General features: G+C 41.2%; 1 protein-coding gene across 1 annotated transcript in view; it reads right to left on the reverse strand.

Moving 5' to 3' along the window:
- The window catches only part of CDH23 (cadherin related 23), a 671,672-nt gene that overhangs the window by 15,625 nt on the left and 631,977 nt on the right, over window positions 1-24,070 (reverse strand). The window contains exons 50-58 of the mRNA XM_069981852.1: window positions 15,989-16,108; window positions 13,581-13,758; window positions 9,766-9,977; window positions 8,930-9,124; window positions 5,323-5,436; window positions 4,186-4,315; window positions 2,253-2,516; window positions 1,629-1,790; window positions 673-929 (exon numbers count right to left, since the gene is read on the reverse strand). Of these exons, the coding sequence (XP_069837953.1) occupies window positions 673-929; window positions 1,629-1,790; window positions 2,253-2,516; window positions 4,186-4,315; window positions 5,323-5,436; window positions 8,930-9,124; window positions 9,766-9,977; window positions 13,581-13,758; window positions 15,989-16,108 (1,632 nt within the window). The remainder of the gene's footprint in view (window positions 1-672; window positions 930-1,628; window positions 1,791-2,252; window positions 2,517-4,185; window positions 4,316-5,322; window positions 5,437-8,929; window positions 9,125-9,765; window positions 9,978-13,580; window positions 13,759-15,988; window positions 16,109-24,070) is intronic.

Raw genomic sequence — 24,070 nt, forward strand, 5'->3', positions numbered from 1 at the left:
TAGAGTATCTGTGCCCTAACTTTGCACAATCCCTCCTCCCCACCCTCTTCATCATTAGGAATGCCACTAGCAGGATTTTTGCTATTCCTCTGCAGTAAACACTGCACAGGTGCCTTAAAGATCCAGCCCATGTGCAGTGTTCACACAGCTGATGAATAGGAGAATATCTACCTGAGGCATTTCTAATAATGAGGCGGGTGGGGAGGAGGGATGGAGAGGTTGTGCCAGCCTAATGCATAGACATTCTAGGCCACGCCAGTTTGACACAGGGCTGCAAGTTTAAAAGTTGTTTTTTAGGACAATAACTGCATCACCTGCTGAAAAGACTGCAGGACAGATCTTGGATTTAAAGCAGCTATCTGAATGTTCAAGCGGTTTGGTGTGGGCAGATTGTCAGAACAGAGTCGCTTTAACCAGTTAACCAGCATCAGGTATGGGTTCCCTTTTAAAATATTATAATTTTTACAGTTACTGAAATGGGAAGTGCTTGCATTACGAATAATGTGAAGATAAAAACAAAGACAAGTCTCTATATTGCAGAACTACCTCTCTATGAGGGTAATTTTTAAGTATATCTAGACTTCAACTAACTTGAGAATTGATTGTGAGGGTCTGGGTGCTGAGAATACCTTCATAGCTAAAACAAAGTTATTATAATAATCATGTTATTACCTGTACATCATCTGTATTGACAATGGCTCCTGTTATGTTGGAAAGCAGACGTATGAATTCTTCTTCAAACTCACGTACTCGATCTGGAATCTCATTAATGACTATTTTTAATCGTTGGTCATCCCTTAAAATATATATACCGACAACAGCGGTGTCATTGTGTCCAGCCAGATCAGAAGCCATTATGTCCACCACAAAGTAGCCAGGGCTGTAGGCAGTAAATAAGTCAAAAGTTCGAATAATACCATCAACATTACCTGGGAAGAAAGAAATCATACTGTTGGTTGACTAATTACAGCACATAAAATGGCTTTATATTAATACGTACATGGTTCTATGCTGACTATTGTAACAGTACACCTTTACAGGGATCAGAGCTCTGATACTCAGCCCCAATCACCTGCATAAGGAATTAAAGAGATTATGTCTGCCTGGAGCCATCACTAGGGGGAGCCTAGGAGCTTGCTGCATACTATTTATACATTGATGTGGAGCGCCTTGGAATAACTATAGGAAATTAATAGGCACAAGAGTTTGGAACCTAATAAGTGGTAATGAATGGACATTCACTTTAATCTTCACCTTTCACAAAGGAAAATATAGCACCGCTATCTCTTACAATTCATTTTACCTCTTAACAAGCTAATTTTACTTTTGTTTCCTAATGACAATAAAATGAGTTTGATGAAGATGCAGCGCAAGCAACAAACTATGGCAAGAGCAAGTTCTAGATTATATACATAATCATATAAAAAATCATATTAAACACCATTAGCTGACTAATCTCTGCAGCTGCGTGCATGATAATTTGTCTTTGATCCACTTATTCTCTCTCAGAACTTTTAGTATGCAAATTGAAACTATTCATGAATAATTCAACCGCTTTCTTTGTCATTTGTATCGTCTCTATGTTCAGCAATAACAGGCTGGGTACATAATAATATGAATACCCTTACCAATCACAAAAATGTTTTTTACTGCCTCGGAATGATTTGAGTTGTGTTTGATGTACTGGATGCCAAGAATGGTATAGAAAACTAAACTGTTGTTTCCTACATCAGCATCAAGGGCTTCAACTTTTATCAGTTCAGATCCCACTTTAGCGTCAGTCGCAACACCTGAAAGGAAACACAAGATCAGAAAGTAGAAGATTTTCTACAATTTGCATAACTACCATTTATGTTAATGGCAGTTGAGTAAACCATGAGGTTTGCTTTTTAGGTAATTCTGGGAGTCATGTAAACAGTGTATCTCATGGTGCTTAAAATCCAAAATATCACAAAAGATTAGTCTATCTGAAGTCTGGTAAAATATTCAGATGATATGGTAAAATACATTTTATTGCATCTACACTAACTTCTGGATGGAAATACATAGATTAAGATAGCAACAGTTAAAAAAAAAGCTGTCTTTTGCCTTTTTTATTTTTCTCTTTTTTCTTAACAGTTTTCTGCTAAGTTTTTTTTTTTTTTTTTTTTTTTTTTTTTGCGTGGTGCTGCATCTTTACAGCCTTGATGATAAAACTTCTGGTATACTAGGATACAAGTCTTTGTAAAATGCATTGTTGTTTTGGGGCTTACCTGCAGTGTACTCAGATTTTGTGAATCTGGGTGGCTGGTCATTAATGTCTTCAAGATAGATTCTCACTTCTTGCAATGTAGAGTCTGTGCTGGGATCAAAACTCTGAATCTTTGCAGCCCTCAATGCTTTGCGGGCTGACCAGTTTCTGTTGCTGGAGGCTTTAACTATAAGAGTATAAAATGGCTCCTTCTCTCGATCCAGGTTCTTCAGAACAGTGAGTTTTCCTTCTGGAATCAGCTGGAAATTGTTGTCTGCGTTCCCAGCTAGAAAGAAGATATAACATGTTCATTGTATAATCAAAACTGTCAACATTTTGCAGCATTAGTCAAAACTGCTGAGACTACAGTAGTTAAGAAGGGACTGTGGAGGAAAAGTGATCAGCAACCGATGTGGCGGGAAGAAAGACTCCCCTTGTAGAAACAGGCGGCAACTTGTGTAAACCTTAGGCTAGGTTCCCACTACGGGATCATAACGGGAAAAGGAGGCCATCCATTAAAGGGGTTATGCAGCATTAGTAAATATGGTCACTTTCTTCCAGAGACAACATGACTCTTGACTTCAGTTCAGGTGTTGTTTTTAAATGTATATATGTCCCATATAATTTTTCCTGCAGCACATTTTGGGTTAGCTAGCCTCTTGATGACCATTTAGACAAAGCATACTTTCGAAGCTCAGATTTAAAAGTTAGAGATTCAATTGAATGAACAAATGAGCAGTTGGTGCCGTTTAGTTGACAGTTTAGTGACCAGTTATTAAGCATTTCCATTTTAAGAGTATATTCACACGAACGGGCCCGGCAGGTCCTGGCAGTTCCCACACACTACATACTTGCTGCGGTCTAAACGACATCAGCGAGTATGTAATTCTGCCGCCCTTAACCCCTTCTGCTCCCGCCCGGCTCCCCCGCTGTAAGCATACATTACCTCTCCACGCTGCACGGGTCCGGCGTCCTGCTCTCCGGTCCGGCCAATTAGTGTGTTGCCCAGCCGCAGCCACTGATTGGCCGGACGGGAGAGCAGGACGCCGGACCCGTGCAGCAAGGAGAGGTAATGTATGCTTACAGCGGGGGAGCCGGGCGGGAGCAGAAGGGGTTAAGGGCGGCAGAATTACATACTCGCTGCGGTCGTTTAGACCGCAGCGAGTATATAGTGTGTGGGAACTGCCAGGACCTGCCGGGCTCGTGTGAATATACCCTAAGGCTTTGTCCCCACTACGTACTGATAAGCCAAAACAACATCTTGATCATGATCGTTAAAGGTGTAGTGCAGTGTTCAACATTTATTCACTAAATAACACAGATTACAAAGTTACTTTGTAATGTGTGTTATTTAAATGAATGGACCACTTCCCCGTGTTCCCCCCACTCCGGAAATGTGATATACTAACCGAATCACTGTCGACCCCGGCTGCCATTTTGGGTCAAACACCTCATCTTTAGAGATGAGCGAACTGCTCGGACTTTTGGTCCAAAAGCAGTTCGCTCTCTCATCATGCCTGTGATCCCGAACGCATAGTTGCGCTCCTGGGAATATGCGGCCAGGATATTCCAGGGAATCCCTGTTGAATTCCCTGGAATATCCTGGCCCCATATTCGCGGGAGTGCAAGTATGCGGCCGGGATCAAAGGCATGATGAGAGAGCGCCGATGCCGATGTCCACTCATCTCTAGTCATCTTCAGGAGGCCGGCCAGACCGCTCCAGCCCTCCCTCATGTCGCCCCCCTACAGTGTGTCATCAGCTGCTCAGCCGCGTTTGGCTGAGCATAACTATGTTTTACAACAACAGCCATGGTTTAGCGTTAAATGTCTGTTCACTAAAGAATGGCCATTGTTAATAAGTAGTGGGAACATAGCCTAAAGCTATTCTTCTCTTTACACGACTGAATGATTCAAACCTTTTGTGATAAGGTTGCACATGAAGCAATACACTGTACCTGCAATGAAGTAATACACTATAGCATTTGATCCTTCATCTGCATCCACAGCACCGCTGACATTCCCTACCACTGTTCCGGGTTTGGAGTGTTCACGAACAGAGAGAATCTGATACTGCAAGGCACCTCTCTGTATAGAGAAGAAAAAATAAGCAACGTTTAAAAGGGAATGTTACTATATCTGCTTTACCGCTGGTGCACTAATAACCCCTGACCTCTGCACGGAGCTCTGCACATTTTCCTTTCCTACTTGATTGCAGCAGCTGTAGAACAGAGGTCAGAGGTTATCAGAGCAGTGAAGCAGAGATCTCTGTCTTCTGCTTGTTAACCCTTTTTTTATGTTGCAGCATGTAAGTAAACATTGGGTCACTTACACTGCAGTACATAAGGGGTTAAACAGAAGGACACATGCTCTTACTTTCTCCCCCGGGCCCCCCTCCTGCACGGACCCCATAGCAACTGCCTACCCTGCCTCTATGGTAGCTACGCCACTGCCTTTAACAATGATCATAGTGGCTGTGCTTCTTCACAGTAATCATGTTTGTGGCTTTGACTGGCAACAGAGCTGTAAGTCATAAGGTTGGCCCCCGGCCCGGGCTGACACCATACTTCATATTTGTGTATAGGAAGAGATCTGTCAATGTTAGCCAGAAGACCGCCAGAATGATCCGATGCCCTTTTCCCAGCCAAAGGTACATTTATGATTATTCGGAAATGGTTCAGGCAGCATGAAACCTGTAACAGGCTCCATTTAAACAAATAGGGAGATTTGTCAAAGGGTGTAAAATTCTGACAGGTGTAAACTGCCCACAGCAACCAATCACAGCTCAGATCTGGTGAAAGAAAAGAGGAGCTGTGATTGGTTGCTGTGGGCAGGTTACACCAGTCTATAAAACAAAAACACATGGACATATGTATAATGAATACATGTCAGGTATTTGTATGGTATTTGATCACAAGTTATACAGTATATGCTCCTTACAATACAAGCTAATTCCTTGATTTGAATGACTGCCTTGGAATAAGGCCACAGCACTTCTATCACTGTGACAACACAACATTACACATTTATTACAATAGATCCATCTATATGCTATACATGATGAGCAACTATCTGCAGAACAACAATCCACTTACCGGAGGGCGGACAAAGATGGGCTCATTGTCATCAATATCATCTAGTGCAACCTGAAGAGGTAGCATGGCTTCATAAGGCACTGGCTGGCCAAGGTCATAGGCAACAATAATAAGCTTTAAGAAGAAGAATATTGGTTAAAATGACCATTATCTATGATATCTAGTAAAAAAAGTGTGTATTTATAATTAGAAAAATGTTAACTCAATAAGGTCAGTATCTAAAGTGTTAAAGGCATGTATTGCCTACATTTTCTTTCACTGATAATTCAAAAACTAATCTATTTCTATTTCCTGACCATTTTTTTTATTTCATTTTTGTAGAGTGTTATGGGGTCTGCCATCTTGCTGATCTGAGCTGTTTTAACAGTATTTAGTGACATGCTTTACTGCAAGACTCATTGACATAAACCACAATTGACAGAGTCTGTCCCCTTGAGATGAATGTGAGACATTACTAAGGCCATGTTCACACAACGTTTAACAGCGTCCGTTGCATAGCAAGGGACCCTGTTAAACTGCATTTAGGACGTTCCTGCAGCGGATACCTCTATCGGCTGAAGGAACGTTCTTTTTTAAATATTGGTTTGCGGGCACTGTCGGAATCAAATATCCATTCACTTCAATGTAATGTGCGTTACATTGTGTGAACAGCTCTTCACTGAACAGCGTCCAGAAACAATAAGCAGGTACATTATTTTAATGCCCGTCCTAAAGAACGGGTGTTAACATAATGCTGTGTGAACCAGCGGGCGGCATTGCATTGACTTCAATGCAATGCCGCCCCTGCAGTAAAGAACGGACGCTGATTCCATTGCAAATAGCGCCCGTTCTTTACTGAAAAATTACATAGTGTGAACATAGCCTAAGGGCCCTGTTACACCAACAGATCTGACAGATTTTTATGAGCCAAAGCCAGGAATGTAGTAACAGTAACAATGGAAATACTGAGATTCCTTGTCGTTTCAAATCCATTCCTGGTTTTGGCTTTAAAAAATCTGTCAGATAATCTGTTGGTGTAATAGGGCCCTAAGCGTACTCTGTGACCTTTGAGGAGGTCATTCCACAGAGAGCTGCTATTGTCTCCTCTATCTGCTGGTGTCGCATGTCGCTGTAATGTTGTACAAATCACTTTACAGCAGCCTCCTCTTATCACAGACACAGCAGGAAGACGAAGCTTAGTTTTAGCCGCAGTGGTGAGAATGACAACTGCAGGTTTTAAAAATTATTTTATAATTTAGATGGAAAGGTAGAACGTTAGAAAAAGTATGTTTAACAAAACAAGCCCCATAATAATAAGACATTTTCTGATTACTCCTACCCTTTAAGTATTCATATCTGTCTAGAATTTACATTGATTTTCATTTGTTACAAATCACAATATGCCCCTCTATATAACTATAGTGGTGCATATATATATATATATATTTTTTTTTTTACCATCTTTTAATCATAAAGTCAACTTTATTGCAGAGTTTGCAAATATTATTCTTATTTATACCAAAAAAAAAAATTCTGATTCTGTTTGTTTAGTTCCTATTTTGCAATTCTGTGTGCTAAGACAGAAGTGAAACTAGGAAATTACGTCACTATGTACAGACTTTTCATTTTTGCAAGCAAAAACTATTCATTTCCTCAAATGAAAAATGTAATTTGTTCAGGATAGATATATATATATATATATATATATATATATATATATATATATATATATATTGTGGGGATGAGTTCAAATGGCAATCTAAAAGTCTTTCTCAATATGCAGTTTAGCCAAACAGCAGTCCTTTTATTTTTAGCATAGAAGGTACAGCAAACTAAAACTCTAATGGCTTGACTTCAGCAAAACAGAATATAAAGTCCAAGTGGACGTCACAAATTCACAAGTCCTTTTCAGTTGCGGGTTCACCCGCTAGGATGTGGAAAGGTGGGATGGCACAGCTTCCAGACACCCACCAGCTTCCCAGCTGACACACTCCAGCACTGCAAGTCCCACAAACTCCAGAGTTGGAACCACCCCCTCAGCTCTGCTGAGCTACTTGGATTCTATCCCGCCACAGAAAACCCGGCCTGGAATACGTGGGAGCAGTCATCCCACCCAGCTCTGAGACTGCTCCAGTGAAAGGCCGGCCCGGATCAGCTGTAAAAACCTAGGGTTACTGACAAAAGCTACCAGCTCACTTCACCGAGGCCAGGCACCTTGGTGACACGTATCGGTCATCTACTATGACACCTTGTACCTTCTCACAATAATATATATATATATATATATATATATATACATACACACACACATATATATATTTGAAAACTTGGATTACTAGCATAATGCGTTCCAGGAAAACGTGCTTGGAATCCAAATCATTTGTATACAAAAGCAAGTTTTCCCATAAAAAAAAATAATTCAAATGCAGACGATTTGTTCCACAACCCAAATATAAGGTAGGTAAGGTGTCCTGCATTAATAAAGAAGACTGCATCAGTAAAGAAGGGGTTAATCAGTCAACTGTCCCTCCACACAAAACTCCCCAGGTGGCTGCAAACCTGCTGGTGCTGGTACTTGCGCCAGCTGCCTGGAGCAGCTATAATGAAGGGGTTAATTCAGGGGTCAGAGGGCCTTTTTAACCAGTACAGTGCCAGGATAGGGACACAGGGGTTCTTGCATTAAGCAATCTTGCTTGTTTCCTAAATAATTTTTCTTGTTAGCTTGTCTTGCAAAATGGTCTCGAATAAGTTACTTGTAATCCAAAGTTTTACTATATACATATTCCTCAACACAGAAGAAAAAGTCATTGAATTATGGAAACCACAGGGTTGATAGAGAAGTTACTCACTGCTATCAGTGAGGTTATTAGTGATGGTCTGAGGAATGTCCAGCTACACTGAATGCCCTTGGGCACACAAATCATCATAGTCTACTCCTGGCAGTTCCCTTTGTCATTGCCAACCAATGACGTCCCAGATGTGCTTGATAGGAGACAAGTTTGGAGATGCTGCAGACCATGGTAACACATTTAGGTCAAGCTGGCTGCTCACACTGGTACAAGCAACACGCGGCTTGGCCTTTGTAGGTGTAGCTGGAATAAAGACTAGAGGGGTCTGGCTATATTATCCCTCTAGAGTATGACCAGTGTGACATTCCTTTCTGAAGACCTCTTCATGGAGCCGCCCATGTGGTCGCTAGACCAACCTCTGGCTATTATTGCATTTAAGAAAAAAATGGGATCCATTGCCGAATAGGACGGATCTCCAAACCAGCCTCCATTGCCCTCCTGCTGTGCACCATAGTGGTGGTGAGTGGTGACTGGAACACCTTCAGCTGGACAGTTGTTGTGCAAGTGCCTTCATATGGTTTGTGTAGACCCTAGTTAGGCAGCCTAGGTTTAGGTGTGGCGTCTGATTTCACTAGCAGTACAGAGAAGTACATAGCATTCTTCTGATCTGATGCTCCACGGTTGCAGAGGTTTCCCTTTATGCACCTCTAGCTTTTATTCAAGTCACAGATTGGCTCTAGACACCTGCTACTTCCACAATGTAAATCACCTTACATCTTGTTCTTGTTGCTCCTGCAATTTCAGTGAAGTGTATAGTTATATACTGTACAACTACTCACATTATACATGGCTTGTTTTTCCCGGTCTAATCTTTGTGCTGTTTGGATGAGTCCACTAGTAGAATCGATACTAAAGTACTCCCAGTCCTTATTCCCAGCTCCGGTCTTTAGTAGACTATAGCGCACTGCGCCATTCAGACCTTCATCATTATCTGTGGCATAAACTTCATACACAGTGGACTTCAAAGGAATTTCCTATAATAAAAATACATTTATACATCATATACATACTTCTTCCAGCAGAGGGCAGTGCATCATCACTTTCACCTAGCCACCTCAATTAGCGGACAACTGTTTGTTAATAAAGTAAATCAATGTAAAACATATACGTAATTAATATAAATACTACAGCCCGAGTGCAGAGATTTGTACTTCATCAGTGTTAGTTTGTAAGATTACTTAATGTATAGATGATATATCTGCTGGAGTCAAAGTGAAGTGTCAGCAATGGAGCTCATGCACCATGCAAGTAACCACCCCAAGTGCCAGTCCAGAAGTCTACACAAAAAGCAACCTTGGTAGAGAGAGACCCGAATCTTTCCAGCTGTGTTCTTCATTGTCTCCACCAGTATGAGTAACATTTCGGCTATACTGTCTGACAAAAACAATGTAGAAGAAACACTTGAACGATTTGGGTCTCTGTCTGTGCTGTAACCAAGGTTACTATTTTTTGTGACATATATTATATATATATATATATGCAAGATATGAGTTGGTCCCTAGCAGTAATGTTGGTGGCTGTGGCACAATTACATCCTCCCAATTATGCTGTTCTTATCCACCACTATGGACTTTGAGCTCATATGGTCAACCTGATGTAAGGTTCTTTCATTTACCTCTTTTATGTGAAGAATAGTACCATTGGGCGGGCGGACAAACACAGGACGATTGTCATTGACATCGATCACTTCCACTCTTAGCATGGTGGTCCCCCATAGTGGAGGTTTGCCTTTATCAGTTGCTACAACTGTTAAGTTAAATCGTTCAAAGGACTGCAGAAGTCTTCGGGATGTTATCAGACCAGAGGCTTTATCAATAAGGAAGGCATCTGTGGGGTTACACATAGACTGAATATTAGTTATTATCATAGTCAGACACCTTTATAATGTTCTTATAATATAATCCCCAGACTCATTCGCACATGGCAGACATTTCTGTGACTTAAAATCAGTTCTAATTATTTGCTTAGATTTTATGTACAAAAAAAAAAGAATGTGTTTTGATCTGTTTATTTTATGTTTGCTTTTTTTTTTTTTTTTATAATGGAAGCCAATGGAAAACCAAAAAGAAAGGAATGCAAAAACGCAGAGTGAATCCAGCCTAAATTAGATAAATGGCCATTTTGAAATATGCCCTTTACAGATTACTGCTTTGGTGGGTTCCAAGTACAATAGAAAAAAGGATGTTTGTATCAGGCTTTAAACCCTACTATGTAGCTTCATTATGAGGACATATCTCTTATGTCTCTTCCTTATTCTGTCAATTATTAGGAAATAAGGCAATGACTTCTCAGAAACACAGGGTTATTTCTTTATATTACAACACTAAAGTTAATGTTCCACAGGCTCTTGTAACTTATATTCTATAACTCAAAAAGTTGCGCTTAGTTATCATGAAGTCTCATGTAGCTTCAAAAGTGAGGTACAAGTCTTCCTGCTAGGTCTAGGGATCTGCATCTTCTTGACTGTATCTACATGTTGTCCAGGCTGGAGCTGCTTTTGTGCAAAAAAAAAAAAAAAAAAGCAACCTTTAAAGCGTAACTGTCATGGTTTTTTTTATTGCAGAAATCAGTAGTATAAGCGATTTTAAAAAACTCTGTAATAGGTCTCATCAGCCAAAAAAAGCCTCCTTCTGTACTCAAGAAGCAATCTCCCAGCCTCCCCCTGACTTCTTATTTGTGCATTATCAGGCAAACACGTCTTCATTACAGAGAAGTCAGTGAAGACGGGTTCTGCTCTCTCCATTGTAAGCCTATGAAGGGGGGAGGGGCTGAGGGAGATGAGGAAGCAGGAAGAGGTGACATGAAGGTCAGCTGTTTGTAGACTCTCTGGGTACCTAAAACGCTAAATTCAGGTGTCCGAAAGGTCAGTGCTTATCTATGAACTTACTGAGAGAAGATTGCAGGGTGTTATGCTTTGCAGGACTGCTCCGTGCTCAGTCACTCCTAACAGCCCCTCCCCTCTCCATAGCCACATAATGGAGACAGAAATCCTGCTTCTTGTGATGTGATGGGGGAGGCTGGGAGATTGCTTTTTCAGTTCAGAAGGAAACTCTTTTAGTACATAAAACCTATTACAGAGTTTCTTAAAATCGCTTGTACTGTTCATATTTAATGTTTTCAGAAAAATGACCCTGAAATGACAGTTACGCTTTAACCAAAGTTGCAAACTTACAAATGACTTTGGATGAAGTTTTTAACTGTCTGTGTTGTGTGTTTCGTCCAAAATTTCCTAACAAAATAAGCAGCTGCACAAAAATCTGTGACAAATACACACATATAGCTGTGCATTTTAATGGCCACACAAACAAACAATGAACAGATTGTTCATGCAGCTTGACCGCGCCTTGTAAAGGCACTGCAAGAGTGTGATCTTGCATACCTGGCCACATATCTGCTCATTTAAAAGGAGTTAGCCGGCTAGGTAAAATATATGTTGAATCATCTCCTCTCCTGAAGACTAACAGTTTTCTATCTCCTTCTTTCAGTTTTTAGCTGCTGCTTTCTGCTAAAGACACAAAAAACTGTGGTTGAGATGTCTAGTCTCTGTCTGCTCTCAACCCCTTCCTCGCCCCTCCCTTCTGAGACAGTTGCTGTAAACAAGTCGCTATCTGCAACTTTGTAGCAACTCTGTAATTCCGGTAGAAACAGACTTAACATCTCAGACACAGTTTTTGTGTCTTTAGCAGAAGGCAGCAGCTCAAAACTGAGGGAAGGAGACAGGAAAAGGGATAACATGTATGGAATGAATTTTTAGTCTCCCAGAAAGAGGATAATTCAATATATATTTTGCCTTTACCAGATAACTCCTTTACAGGTGTACAGTAGTGTTGAGCAGCCTTGCTGAACTCTTTAGACTGTCTGACCTGTACAGCCGTCGGCTGTATCCATCTTTTCTTGGCAACCCTAAGGCAGCATCCAACTAATCCAGCTGCCGGAAGTCACAAAAACAAGTGCTTTGTATGAAATCTTTTTATAGTTTGTAAACTGCAACTGGCATAGGGTCATTTATAGGAATGGGTTGGTATGTCAAGTCAACAATTCCTTAAAGAGAAACTGTCACTGGTTTCATGCTGCAAAACACAGGTGGCATGAAATCCTGTATGGCTCCCTCATTACACTTACCTATGGAAATTATAGCTGAGAAAAGATCCAGGAATTGGGAGAGCCAGAGGGGTGGCTCCCCGCCAGCATTTTTTTTTCTGACTTGGCTTGATTGACAGGTCTCTTCTCATCCACAAATAAAGGCATGTCTGACTATAAGCCCAAGTGGGTGGCAAAAAGATGCCAGGAAGCCACTCCTATGTTTTTTTTATTCATTTCAAAATCTTAAAGCATGTTTGCTCTGAAACACCAGCGTTTTAAGAGTAAAACACAACTGATTGTAGTTCAGGTAAAATGAATCTCTTTTCCATAAAACTTAGAAAATGCTTAAAAAACTCTTATAAATAATATAAAAATGATTGAAAGCCATAGTATTTTTAGTATTTAAAGTGTAAAAATATACTAAATATAAATAAAAATTGGTAAATGAGCACCCATTGAGGTATTAAGATGGACACTATGTTGATTGTGACGTCCTATAATGCGCACCCAGTGACTTCCTATAATGCACACCAGTGACTTGGTATAATGAACAACAGTCACTCAGTTACTTGGTATACTGGACAATGGCTTCACTGCTCCCACAGAAAACTACCCACAATCCACCCTCCTCTCTGTCCCTATCTCTCTGTATTTCTCTTTGCTCTAACTGCCTGCTGCAACCTGCTCTCCACTATACACAGCCGACTGGCCGCCTCCAGGAAGCCAATCACCTTATATAGAGGATGGGGGGGTTGCTGACATCACAGTGGGGTTTGCAGCTGATTGGACGGCAGCAAGGGATTATGGAATTAAATGCCCGATTTTCTGTGAATCGGAATTTGTCAGAATCACCTCGCTCATCTCTAGGAGAGAGGGTCGATGTTTGAGCATGCATTTTCACAGAGAAGGGGACAGATTCTATTGATCAATTCCATTGATATAGTATATTATGGAACTTATTCAAATCACTTATATTTTTTTGATTTGCTGAAAACACACAAAAAATTTTATTGTTTGTGGAAAAACCCAGATAAAAGCAACCCTAGAAACGTATGATGCGCAGAAGCTCACTACCTCAGCTCCAAAACAGAGCTGTTTGACGTACTTCTCTATGTTGAAAGAGGTAAAGGTAAAACTTCTGCTATGAGACTTTGGTTAACTTGCTTTCTGTATCTTTTCCTTTTAAAAAAATAAAAAGCAGAAGGTGTGGTTTCTTGTACGTTCGCGGAATTGGGTAATGCGACAATAATTGTGGGAATTACAACATCACCAAATTTGTCTTCCTCTTATAGCAGCAGCCGCCATCTTATATTTTTTTCCATATATTTATAGCAGTAGTATACATACCAGCACCAGGGCCCTCCAAGTTGTATATCACCACACCGTTGTCCCCCTCGTCCAAGTCTGTGGCTGACATAGTTATTACAGATGTGCCTTCTGGTTCATTCTCATACACACTGGTGCTGAACTGACTTTTGGTAAACTGAGGTCTGCAGTCATTTACATCCAGTACTGTGATAATAACCTTATGGAACAAGAAGCCGTAGGCAACGTAAGGTTAGTTGTGTAATCTCAATATATGCAAACAATTCATGTAATCTGTATTGGCTTCACATCATTTTTATTATATCCACAATATCATAAAAAGGCCAACAAATGTATGTAAAGGCCCAATGCAACCAAGATGTATATATAACTATAGTATACATTTTTATCTATATTTTACTCTGTAATATATGTGTAAACCAGCCAGACCACTGCTTTTAGAGCAGAGTGGTAGGGCTTGTAACTTGGCAAGCCCTACAAGTATATTATTGGATATGGGAATACCCCTTTAACACATTGGGTTTCTATTAAAAACAACTAAAAGTACCATGCATTTATCCTGCTAACAATAAAAACAAGATAACTCAACCAATCAGTTTTATTTTTGTGATGTAACCAGTATAAATAGGGAACAGATTGTAGGTTTGCAGGATAAATGCATGGTAGGTTTAATAGTTTTTAATAGAACCTATTAATATCTTGCTTGCACTGGGCCTTTACATGCATTTATTGTCTTCCTAAACCCCTTCAAGACTGAGCCCATTGATGCACGGACGTCTGGGACAAATTAATGCAATGTTCCCCCCTAATGCAATGTGCCTCCTAAGAGCCATAGCGCTTTTATTTTTCCACCTACAGGACTGGTTGGGGTGTCAATTTTTGCGCCATGATCTCTAGTTTTTATATATATCATATTGGTGTAAAAGAAAGTTTTTGATCGCTTTTTATAAATTTTTTTCTGATATATAATTTTATAGTTTTTTCCGTTTATGCCGTTCACCGTGCGGGAACAACAATGTTATATTTTGATAGATCGGACAATTCCGCACACTATGATATATAATAAGTTTAATTTTTATTTTTTAAATATTTTTATTTATATAATGGGCAAGGGGGTATTTTAAACTTTTATTGAGGGGGATTTATAAGGGTTTTTTAAAGGGGTAGTGCGGCGCTAAACAATTATTCACTAAATAACACACATTACAAAGTTATACAACTTTGCAATGTATGTTATGTTAGTGAATGGCCCCCTTCCCCGTGTTCCCCCCCACCCACGCTAGACCCGGAAGTGTAGTGCTCTATACTCACCTGATCCATGTTGACCCCCGCCCGCCATCTTGCGACAATGATGTAATCTTCGGGCGGCCTGCCGAACCGCTCAGACCGTCCCTTGTGCCGGCCACCCTCTGCTGTGTCATCAGCTGCTCAGCTGCGATTGGCGGGGAAGGGGGCCATTCACTAACATAACATACATTACAAAGTTGTATAACTTTGTAATGTGTGATATTTAGTGAATAATTGTTTAGCGCCGCACTACCCCTTTAAAGACTTCAAAAATAACTTACACTTAAAAAAAAACACTTTAAAACATGCAATCAATTGCATATACTGATCTATGCTATGCCATATCATAGCATAGATCAGTGTTATCGGCGAGCTATGCATAGAGCCTGCCTGAGAGCAGACTCTATACATAGATCGCCGATCAGACAGGACGGAGGGGGTCCAGATCAGTCAGTGACAAGAGCTTGTCCTGTCACTGAGTACCTTAAATGTATGTGTTCAATATATGTTAAGGCCACGTTCATTCTACATATTTTATCATTAAACAACGGCCGTAGTGTATACTCTCTGCACAAAATAATTGACAGGTCCATTTTGTGTGGCCACTATTCATTGAACAGTGCCTTTGCACACAATGTAAAGTATGGCTCCCAGACGTGATTTACATTGTGCTCTATGGCTAATTGAAATACGGGCAGACCCAAATGGGCCTGCATTCCAATTAAAATAAAGTGATGTTCACCCACACTTTCTTTCTGCGGTAAAATTTATTTCACTCATAATTTATAAAATAGAAATGCATAATAATCCAATGTGTTCTTCTTATACATCATTTTAACTAAGTTTCTTCTTTGTTAACATCTCAAGTTATACATAGCAATGACTGGTAGCTGAATCTTACTCTCTATTATCAAACTCATTTGTATACAGTAAGTTAGAGATTTCCAATAACCATATAGGCCCAGATATATCCATCTGTGTAAAACAAAAACTGTCTCAATTTGCCCGCAGGAACAGCTCAGCTTTCATTAAGCTTTCAAAGCTTATTAAGATATAAAAGCTGAGCTGTGATAGGCAAATAACACAAGTGTTTTTTTTTACAATATAGTTATTCACATCACACATGCTGTTTGTGAAATCACCTGCACAGAATTCTCACGGCGGTTGCTTGCGATATCGCCAGGATTGTCTCTGGCAATGGCAGTAAGTGTATATAGATCCTTCTTCTCTCTGTCCAGTGGAGACAGGATGTATATATCCCCCTGTTTTACAAAACATTCAATATTTATATCAATGTTTAAGTCAAACAGAAAATAAAAAAAAAATGCATTTCACGATCTAGCTTAAATTTTGGTATTACAAAACACGAGGCATACAGCGGCCCAGGCTTTAATCAGCATCCTAAAAATTGTATTTTTGGGGTATTTAATTGCCAGTTTTGCCTCCAGTACCTAAAAAATGCTGTTTGCAGACCCCTTCTGGTCCTTAACCCAACCAGCCCAAAAATTGTCTTCCTTCCATTTCACCAACCAGACGAGAATACCAGCCAAGTAATATTTAAAGAGATCGGGCATCGACAACCCCCCTCTATCCTCAGGAAGTGTCAGCACCCTCAACTTCAAGCGTACCCTCTTTCTATTCCAGAACAGCTCGTTAAATAGTCTTTCCATCCTCCCTAACCATTTTCTACATACCCATTTCGGGGAAACCCCCAAAACATAATTTAACTGGGGTAGCCAATCATCTTTATTAAACCATTTTTATTAAACCAACCATCTTTATTAAATCATTTTTAATAAACCAACCTTGTCTGCCCTAGAAAGAGGCAACCTATTCTACACCAATACTTGTTGCTTCATCCTGTTAAGCCTAGGGGCAATATTCAGATCGTCATAGCTATTTAGATTCGCCGATATCCCTATGCCCAAGTATTTAAAAGAACCGTCTATACCCAATATCTTGAGTTCCGCTTGCGCTTTTGGCTTGACCTTAGGATCCAACAGCAATAACACTGACTTTCCCCAATTAGTCCTAATTTCGGAGAGTCTGCCAAACCGCTCCACTTCTGCCATAGCCACCTCAAGACCAACCTCTGTATTCCCCAAAAACATCAGCAGATCGTCAGCATATAATGCCAACTTGTCCTCTTTCCCCCCGGCTCCAAAACCCTCCAACGCTGCATTTCTGTTGATACTCTTCGCCAGAGGCTCTATCGCCAGGGCAAAGAGCAGGGGGTGAGAGGACAACCCTGCCTCGTCCCTCTCTGCAGGTCAAAACTCTCCGAACATTGCCCATTAAGGGAGATGCATGCTCTAGGCTTATAGTAGGATCTAGTTATACTTTGGCTATGTTCCCACTTCGGGAACATAGCGGAGAAAGGAGGCCGTCTCGGTAAACAGAGAACTTTATCTTTATTAGTGCCGGTCTATTTAATGAGACGGACTATTCCTCCACTATGTTTCTGAAGTGGGAACATAGCCTAAGCATGTAAAAGGCCCTTTTGTCTGTATTTAAAAGGCCTCATTCTACCACCTTCCTAAATTCCTACTTTCTTGCATTACTGAGTAGACAATGAGGTCTAGTGGTCATCACTAGTGATTAGCGAACTTACAGTAAGTTTAGGTTTGTGTGAACCCGATCATTTGGTATTTGAAATCCTGGTGGCTGGAGAAGATGGATGCAGCCTTAAGGTGGCCTTAAAAACATGGGTACATGCATTCATCTTCTCCAATCACCAGGGTTCAAATCTGGAGCGCTTGGGTTCACGCAAACCCTATGAGTTCTCTCATCTTTAGCCATCCCTATCTCTACAAAATTTATTAGGCCATGTTCACACAATGTATGAATTTCGTTAACAAGGCCTGTTATTTTCACTGAAAAGCCGTTGGTAATAAAATTTCTATGCATTAACACCTGTAGTGCATACACACAGTATACACTAAGGCCCTTGTTGAATTGCGGCTGCACAAAATAGCTGTGCAACACCATGTAAAGTACGGCTGTAGGCTGTACATTACATTGTGTTCAGGCCTGCTTCTGCCATGAGGCGGAATGAGCCTTCCGCCTCAGGCAGCAGATTTTGCGGTCCGGCAGAGGGCGGCATTATGTCCCCCCTGCTGTCATTTTTGTTAAGTATCACTTAACAAAAATGACAGCGGCCGCTCACCTGTCCCGTCGCCTGCGCTCTCCACATCCCGTCAGGTCCCGCCATGTCACCCTGCAGCTGTCACGGACCTCCAGGCTGTGGTGAGTGCCCGGGGTCGGCGGGGGACGCGCTGGGGTGATCGGGTCGCACGGGGCCGCCCTGCGCGACCCGATCACCCCACTCACTCACCACAGCCTGGAGGTCCATGACAGCTGCAGGGTGACATCGCGGGACCTGACGGGATGTGGAGACAGCGGAGAGCGCGGGCCGGCTGCGGCGTGGGACAGGTGAGCGGCTGGCTGCGGCGGGGGGGGGGGGGGTTGTGGTTGCGGGGGGGATGCCGGCCATCACTCGGGGCGGCCGCCTGAGGTTTGCCTCAGGCGGCAGAAACCCCAGAATCGGCCCTGATTGTGTTCAATGGTTAATTGGATTGCAGGCACACGCAAAGGTGCCCACAAACCAAATGGGAAAACTGTAATTTTCTTGTAGCCGATATGGCAGTGTCAGCTGCAGGAACATGTAATCCAGTGGCCATACAGTAGTTTGCCGGTGAATACAGCAGCCATAGTAAACTATGGCTGCTGTATTACATAGTGTGGACATAGCCTAAACTGTATTTAAGGAAGCTGTTAATCTACAAGGGAGAAATTAATTCTAGGATTCTTCACTTTGTGCTCCTAAGCATAGCAAGCAGCCAATTTAATGGGGTTTTTTTCAGCAGAAGTCTTGTGTGTACAGGGAATATTTTTACTCAGCTGTGGACAATGGTTGCATAGATCAGCACTGTGTTCTAAAGATGGAAGACAAGTAGCTATGGGATGTTTGAAGGCAGCAACCTGTCACAAGCAGAACTGCAAAGTGGCACATTTACCAAGATGCAAAATTACTGCTAGTAAAGTACGAGCTATTATATAAGTATAGAAAGTAATATACTAAGGAAATACATATTTCACCTGTGAGTAAAAATGTCTTTCCAACAATAAAATCGGTATTCATAGTGCTTGCTATACACCAAATAAAAGTAATCAATCATTGCGTAACCCTATTAACTCCAAAAGGCTTGACACCATTAGTAAGCATTGCTGAGGCCCCAGCTGAATATAGTTTGCACATTTTAGTTGGTTTCCTAGAGACACTGCAGTTCTCTCCCACAGTGCAAGAATATGCAAGTAAGTTAATTACTGCCTGTGTGAACTGGTGCTAGGAAAATTACATTCTGGACTATGTACTATGTACTGTATACTTGCACAGTGCAAAACATTGTTTTAGTATTTGCATTAACATTGCATTTATTTGTATTATAAATTACCTTGCTTAGGTAAGAAAATCCATTCAGTATGTAGGATGTAAAATACTATTACATGATTAGCTTTTACATAGCTTAAAGGAATGTCTGAAATATTCCTGAAACAAAACATTTCATGATACATTTTGATGTTGAGTTTTGCGGCCTCTTTCTATGTAAATAGAGCGCTCTTCCATCTATGGATGTTGTCATTGTATAAGCCAAGGACAAGTAACTATTCTATCTATACAAGGGAATAAATGCAGAAATACCCAGAATTACAATATAAATGTAATTCATAGCCCTTATTTATTACCTAAGTGACAGTACAATATAACAAGCTACCGCTAGATTTTATAGTATTACACATATAAAGATTTTCTCAATGTATATTATATGTAGTGGAACAAATTAGATAGAAGACATGCAAAGCGGTCTATGCAGAGGAAAGGAACTACAAGGTTTTATGCAATTTGTGTCCTTCCCCACATATAATGGCCTTCAATGTGCTCAATATGTTATACTGTAACTGAACATGCATTGTCAATGCTTTTACACTACAAATAAACCTTAGAAGCACTGGGAATGGAATAATATGAGAATAGTATAGAAACTTTGACATACATGGATTGTAGGGTGTAATGCAAATAAAGCTCTTGGAAATTATGGATAAAGTGCACACTACATAGTAACATAATTGATAAGATTAAAAAAGGTCTGTCATGTTTAACCTATAATCTTACAATATCAGTTCAGAGGAAGGCAAGAAAATGAGGCAGATGCCAATTGCCACATAAGGGAAAAAAATCCTTCCTGACATCTAATATGGTAACGATAATACAGTGGTCCCTCAACATACGATATTAAATGGTTCCAGGATGACCATTGTATGTTGAAAATATTGTATGTTGAGACCAAAAAATTCTATGGACAACTGGCCCAGGTACAGAGCAGTACAGGACATGTAGTATCACACTATACTCAAAATAATCACTACTAGACAGCCAACCAGTGCTTGCACTTCAGTAATGGCCACTTTCATTGGTTGATCATCTAGTTATTTACATGTCCGCACAACCTGCCTGCCTGTACCATTGTATGTTGAGTCTGGTCATTGTATGTTGAAAATATTGTATCTTGAGGCCATTGTAAGTTGAGGGATCTCTGTATCTTCACATGCAGTAACCAAGTGGGAACACAAGAGGGGGAAACTGGTTGGTTGGCTGGGACCTGCAATTAGGGGTGCTTCTGAATGACTCAACTAGGGTCAAAAGGGGGCGGCACGGGAGCACACACAAAAATCAAGAGTAACTGCAAACTGAGAAATCCAAGCACTTCTTGAGGGGTTCTAATGAAAGGGTGGTCTGCCTACCTAACTTTAGGTATACAGCCCTTCCAATTTACAAGAGAGTAATTCTTCTTGCCAACCTCTTGGCATCCAGGATATTCTTTATTTTAAATATATTATCATAACCTACTGTCACTGAAGTCGTAGTAGAAGCAGCACTAGAAGACCAATTTAGGACCACATGGCTTATCTAAGACGTGTGAATGGCAGACTGATTTTTTAGGCAAAAGCTTAGGCAACAGTTTTGCTTCAACACCTCAAATAGTTGCAGAAACCTAGTAAACCCGTACCTGTAGAGCCTAAAAACAATTCAAAACTACACAGAGATGATGTTAAGCACCTTCCTGACCAGACACATTTTATGGATCACCAGGAAATGCATAGTCTATGAGCAGTCAGCAAGAGAATAACCTCTACAGTACTCTATTACACTAAGGTTAGTGGTTACTGCTAGAATTATTAATTAGTATTGTAAAAGGTCTTTCAAGTGTTTCATATTTGGACAAAATAACAGACAACCTCAAGATTAAAAATGATGTTAATATATGATAGTAAACACTCCCCCTAGTTAAATTTTACTCTCAAAATGGTGGCATGATGTGTTAGATTTAGGGGAGGGAGGCACTGAACTGATCTGGGTTATCATTGGCTTAGACTGTTTTTACTTGCGTTGTGGTTTGTATTTACAGCCTTACTTAAGTTGTCACAGGGATGGCATTCATTTCACTATCAATTGTAAGAAATATTTATCATCCCCGGTGAACATACACATGTACTATGGAAATCACTGCCTTTTAGCTTTAGGTGCATTATATAATCATACACATACAGAGCTGCGTTGTGACACAGGCCTCAGAGCAATTCCACCTCCTTGTCCTGCGCCGTCTGCCAGCAGACGGAAGCATTATGCTCTTGCACAGCAGAGGAGACTTCGGTCAATGTAGGAACAATGAGGAAGGTGGTAACACTGTGTGGACACTTCATGGCCATTGTTAATTTTTTTTAGAGATTGTATAGAACTATGGCAGAATTTTTTTATATATCTACTTAAAGACGGACATTTAGTTATGTTCAAAGGAGAACAGAAATGCCGTGGCAAACATCCAATCGGTCGAGAGGAAGCGCCAGACCTAGGCGTGAAACGATCGTAGCCTGTTATTTTGTTTGCACCCACGACTATGTAAGCAAAATAAAAGAAGATTCACTCTGAATTGGATGTGTGCCGCGGCATTTCTGTTCTCTTTTCAACATACACAGTCTCCAGTGATACGCCGAGCTGAGCACCGAGTGAGCCCAGGTTAGCGGACTCTATCCTCCTGATTGTCAGGTGAAAAAGCCCATATGAACAGTGTGCCGAGGAAAAGGGTGGTTGCCGAGGTAATACTACTTGCTGAAGGACATTTAGTTATGCCCATCTTTAAGTAGGTATATAAAAAAAAATAAACATTTTCTTTTTCACTGTCCTCCTGCCAATAGTTATGCTCTACTAGGAGGCATGCTATTTCCCCTTCTGGTCTAAGGTGCTTGCCTTTTCTGGTTTTAGTGGGCCTACCTTAAAGGGTTAAAGCATTACTGTCAATTGTAGTAACATTCTTGCGAGTGTTGATGGTGGGTTGTAGCTGGTAAGTTTAGCACTGGTGAGGCTTCAGTACAGTACAACATTGCTGAAGTGCATATACAGTACAGTAGAAGTATAGTCAGTGGACCACGCTCTCCCATATTTTAAGGTGCTGGGATGGGGGGGGATTCTATACAGTAAAGGATAAGTTAGGAGTTAGTGACTACTGTACTATAATTGCTGGTTATGTTGTATATCATATACTGTAAAGTATAGTGCTGTTCTGTAATGTACTGTACAGTATAGAGCTGCTCTGTTCTATACTGCAGAGATTAAACTGGGCACTTATCAATGTAATATATGAGTACTGCAGGTAATTATTGGTGGGTGCTGGAACCACTTAAACACATTTTACATTATTTCCTTTTGGAAAACACTGCTCGGTTCAAACTGCCTTCCTGAACCAATTAAGTTTGAGAACCAAGGTACCAGTGTACATACATGCAGGATTCCTACTCCAGCTTTAAAACAAAATCTTTCAAAATTTTATAATATAGAGAAGGAGGAGGAGGAAAAGTCATAAGTAGTGTAGCAGTAACCTCTGTCCTTAATGTGGTGTTTTCTGTCTGGGAGAAGATTGTGTAATTTTCTTCAGTGTGCTAAGGCTGCAGAAGGCTGCGTGTCTGTGCTAAGGCTTCAGCAGGCTGTATGTGTGCAATGGCTGCAGAAGGCTGCGTGTGTGTGTGTGCTATGGCTGCAGCAGGCTGTGTGTTTGTGAACTACGGCTGCAGCAGGCTGTGTGTGTGTGTGTGCACGCGCTATGGCAGCAGCAGGCTCTGTGTGCATGCGCTATGGCTGCAGCAGGCTGGATGTGTGTGCACTATGGCTGCAACAGGCTGTGTGTGTGTGTGTATGTGTGTGTGTGCTATGGCTGCAGAAGGCTGTGTGTGCGAGTTATGGCTGCAGCAGGCTGTGAGTGTGTTTGAGAAAGAGGAGCAGAAATTAAAGAGGTATTCTGGGCAATGGTGAAAAATCCAGGGGGACAGGGGATAGTGGGATCTTAATAAAGAAGTCCTATTCACCTGTTCACGTGCCTCCACAATGCAGCATCACAACTCATTGTCCCCCAATCCTGTGATGTGACAGCCCCACTCAGAAATACCCACTCAGCCAATTAGTGCATGAGGGGGGACACAGGTGCAGTTACTGACTGGCTAAGTGGGTAGTTGCTGCAGGGTGGCAACGATTCAGGAGCGTGGGCACTGACAGAAAGCTGATAAATCTGGGACTATGTCTGACCTCTATATCACTTGTATCAAGCATTGTTAGCAGTTTCTCTTTGTGTATAGTAAATATTAAGTTAGAAACATAGAAGATTGTCAGCAGAAAAAGACCCCCTGCTCCAACTAGTCTAGTTTTGAGTTGTTCAGGACATAGTGGCTGGAGACCAGGATCATGTAGGGATTAGGAAGAAGCTGCTGAGCCAGATCTACTTTACACCAGTTTGATAAATTAGGCAGCATTCATGCATTCCGTCTTCTGCACACAACACGGATGCAGAAGGCCTGCAATGGACTCACCCTCCCCGCCTGGGCAGCAACTGTGATAAGATGCTGAGAGCGGGGGAACTGTACAGATATGAGCATGGGCTTTATTACAGCACGGCTCATATCTGTACAGTTCCCCCGCTCCCAGCATCTTATACTGATGCTGCCTGGGCGTGTGTGTGTGTGTGTGAGTCCGTTACAGGCCTTCCATGTCCGTGTGGAACATGGAACGCGGCCTAACTCCCCTGGTGTCAGATTGGCCATTTATGAAGGAGCTGGAGTCGCAGTTGGGAGTTAGTCCCTGATAAAATTCATTTGTTCAGTTCAGTTGGATGAATGAA

This window comes from Dendropsophus ebraccatus, chromosome 8, assembly GCF_027789765.1.
Source record: "Dendropsophus ebraccatus isolate aDenEbr1 chromosome 8, aDenEbr1.pat, whole genome shotgun sequence".
NCBI lineage: Eukaryota > Metazoa > Chordata > Amphibia > Anura > Hylidae > Dendropsophus > Dendropsophus ebraccatus.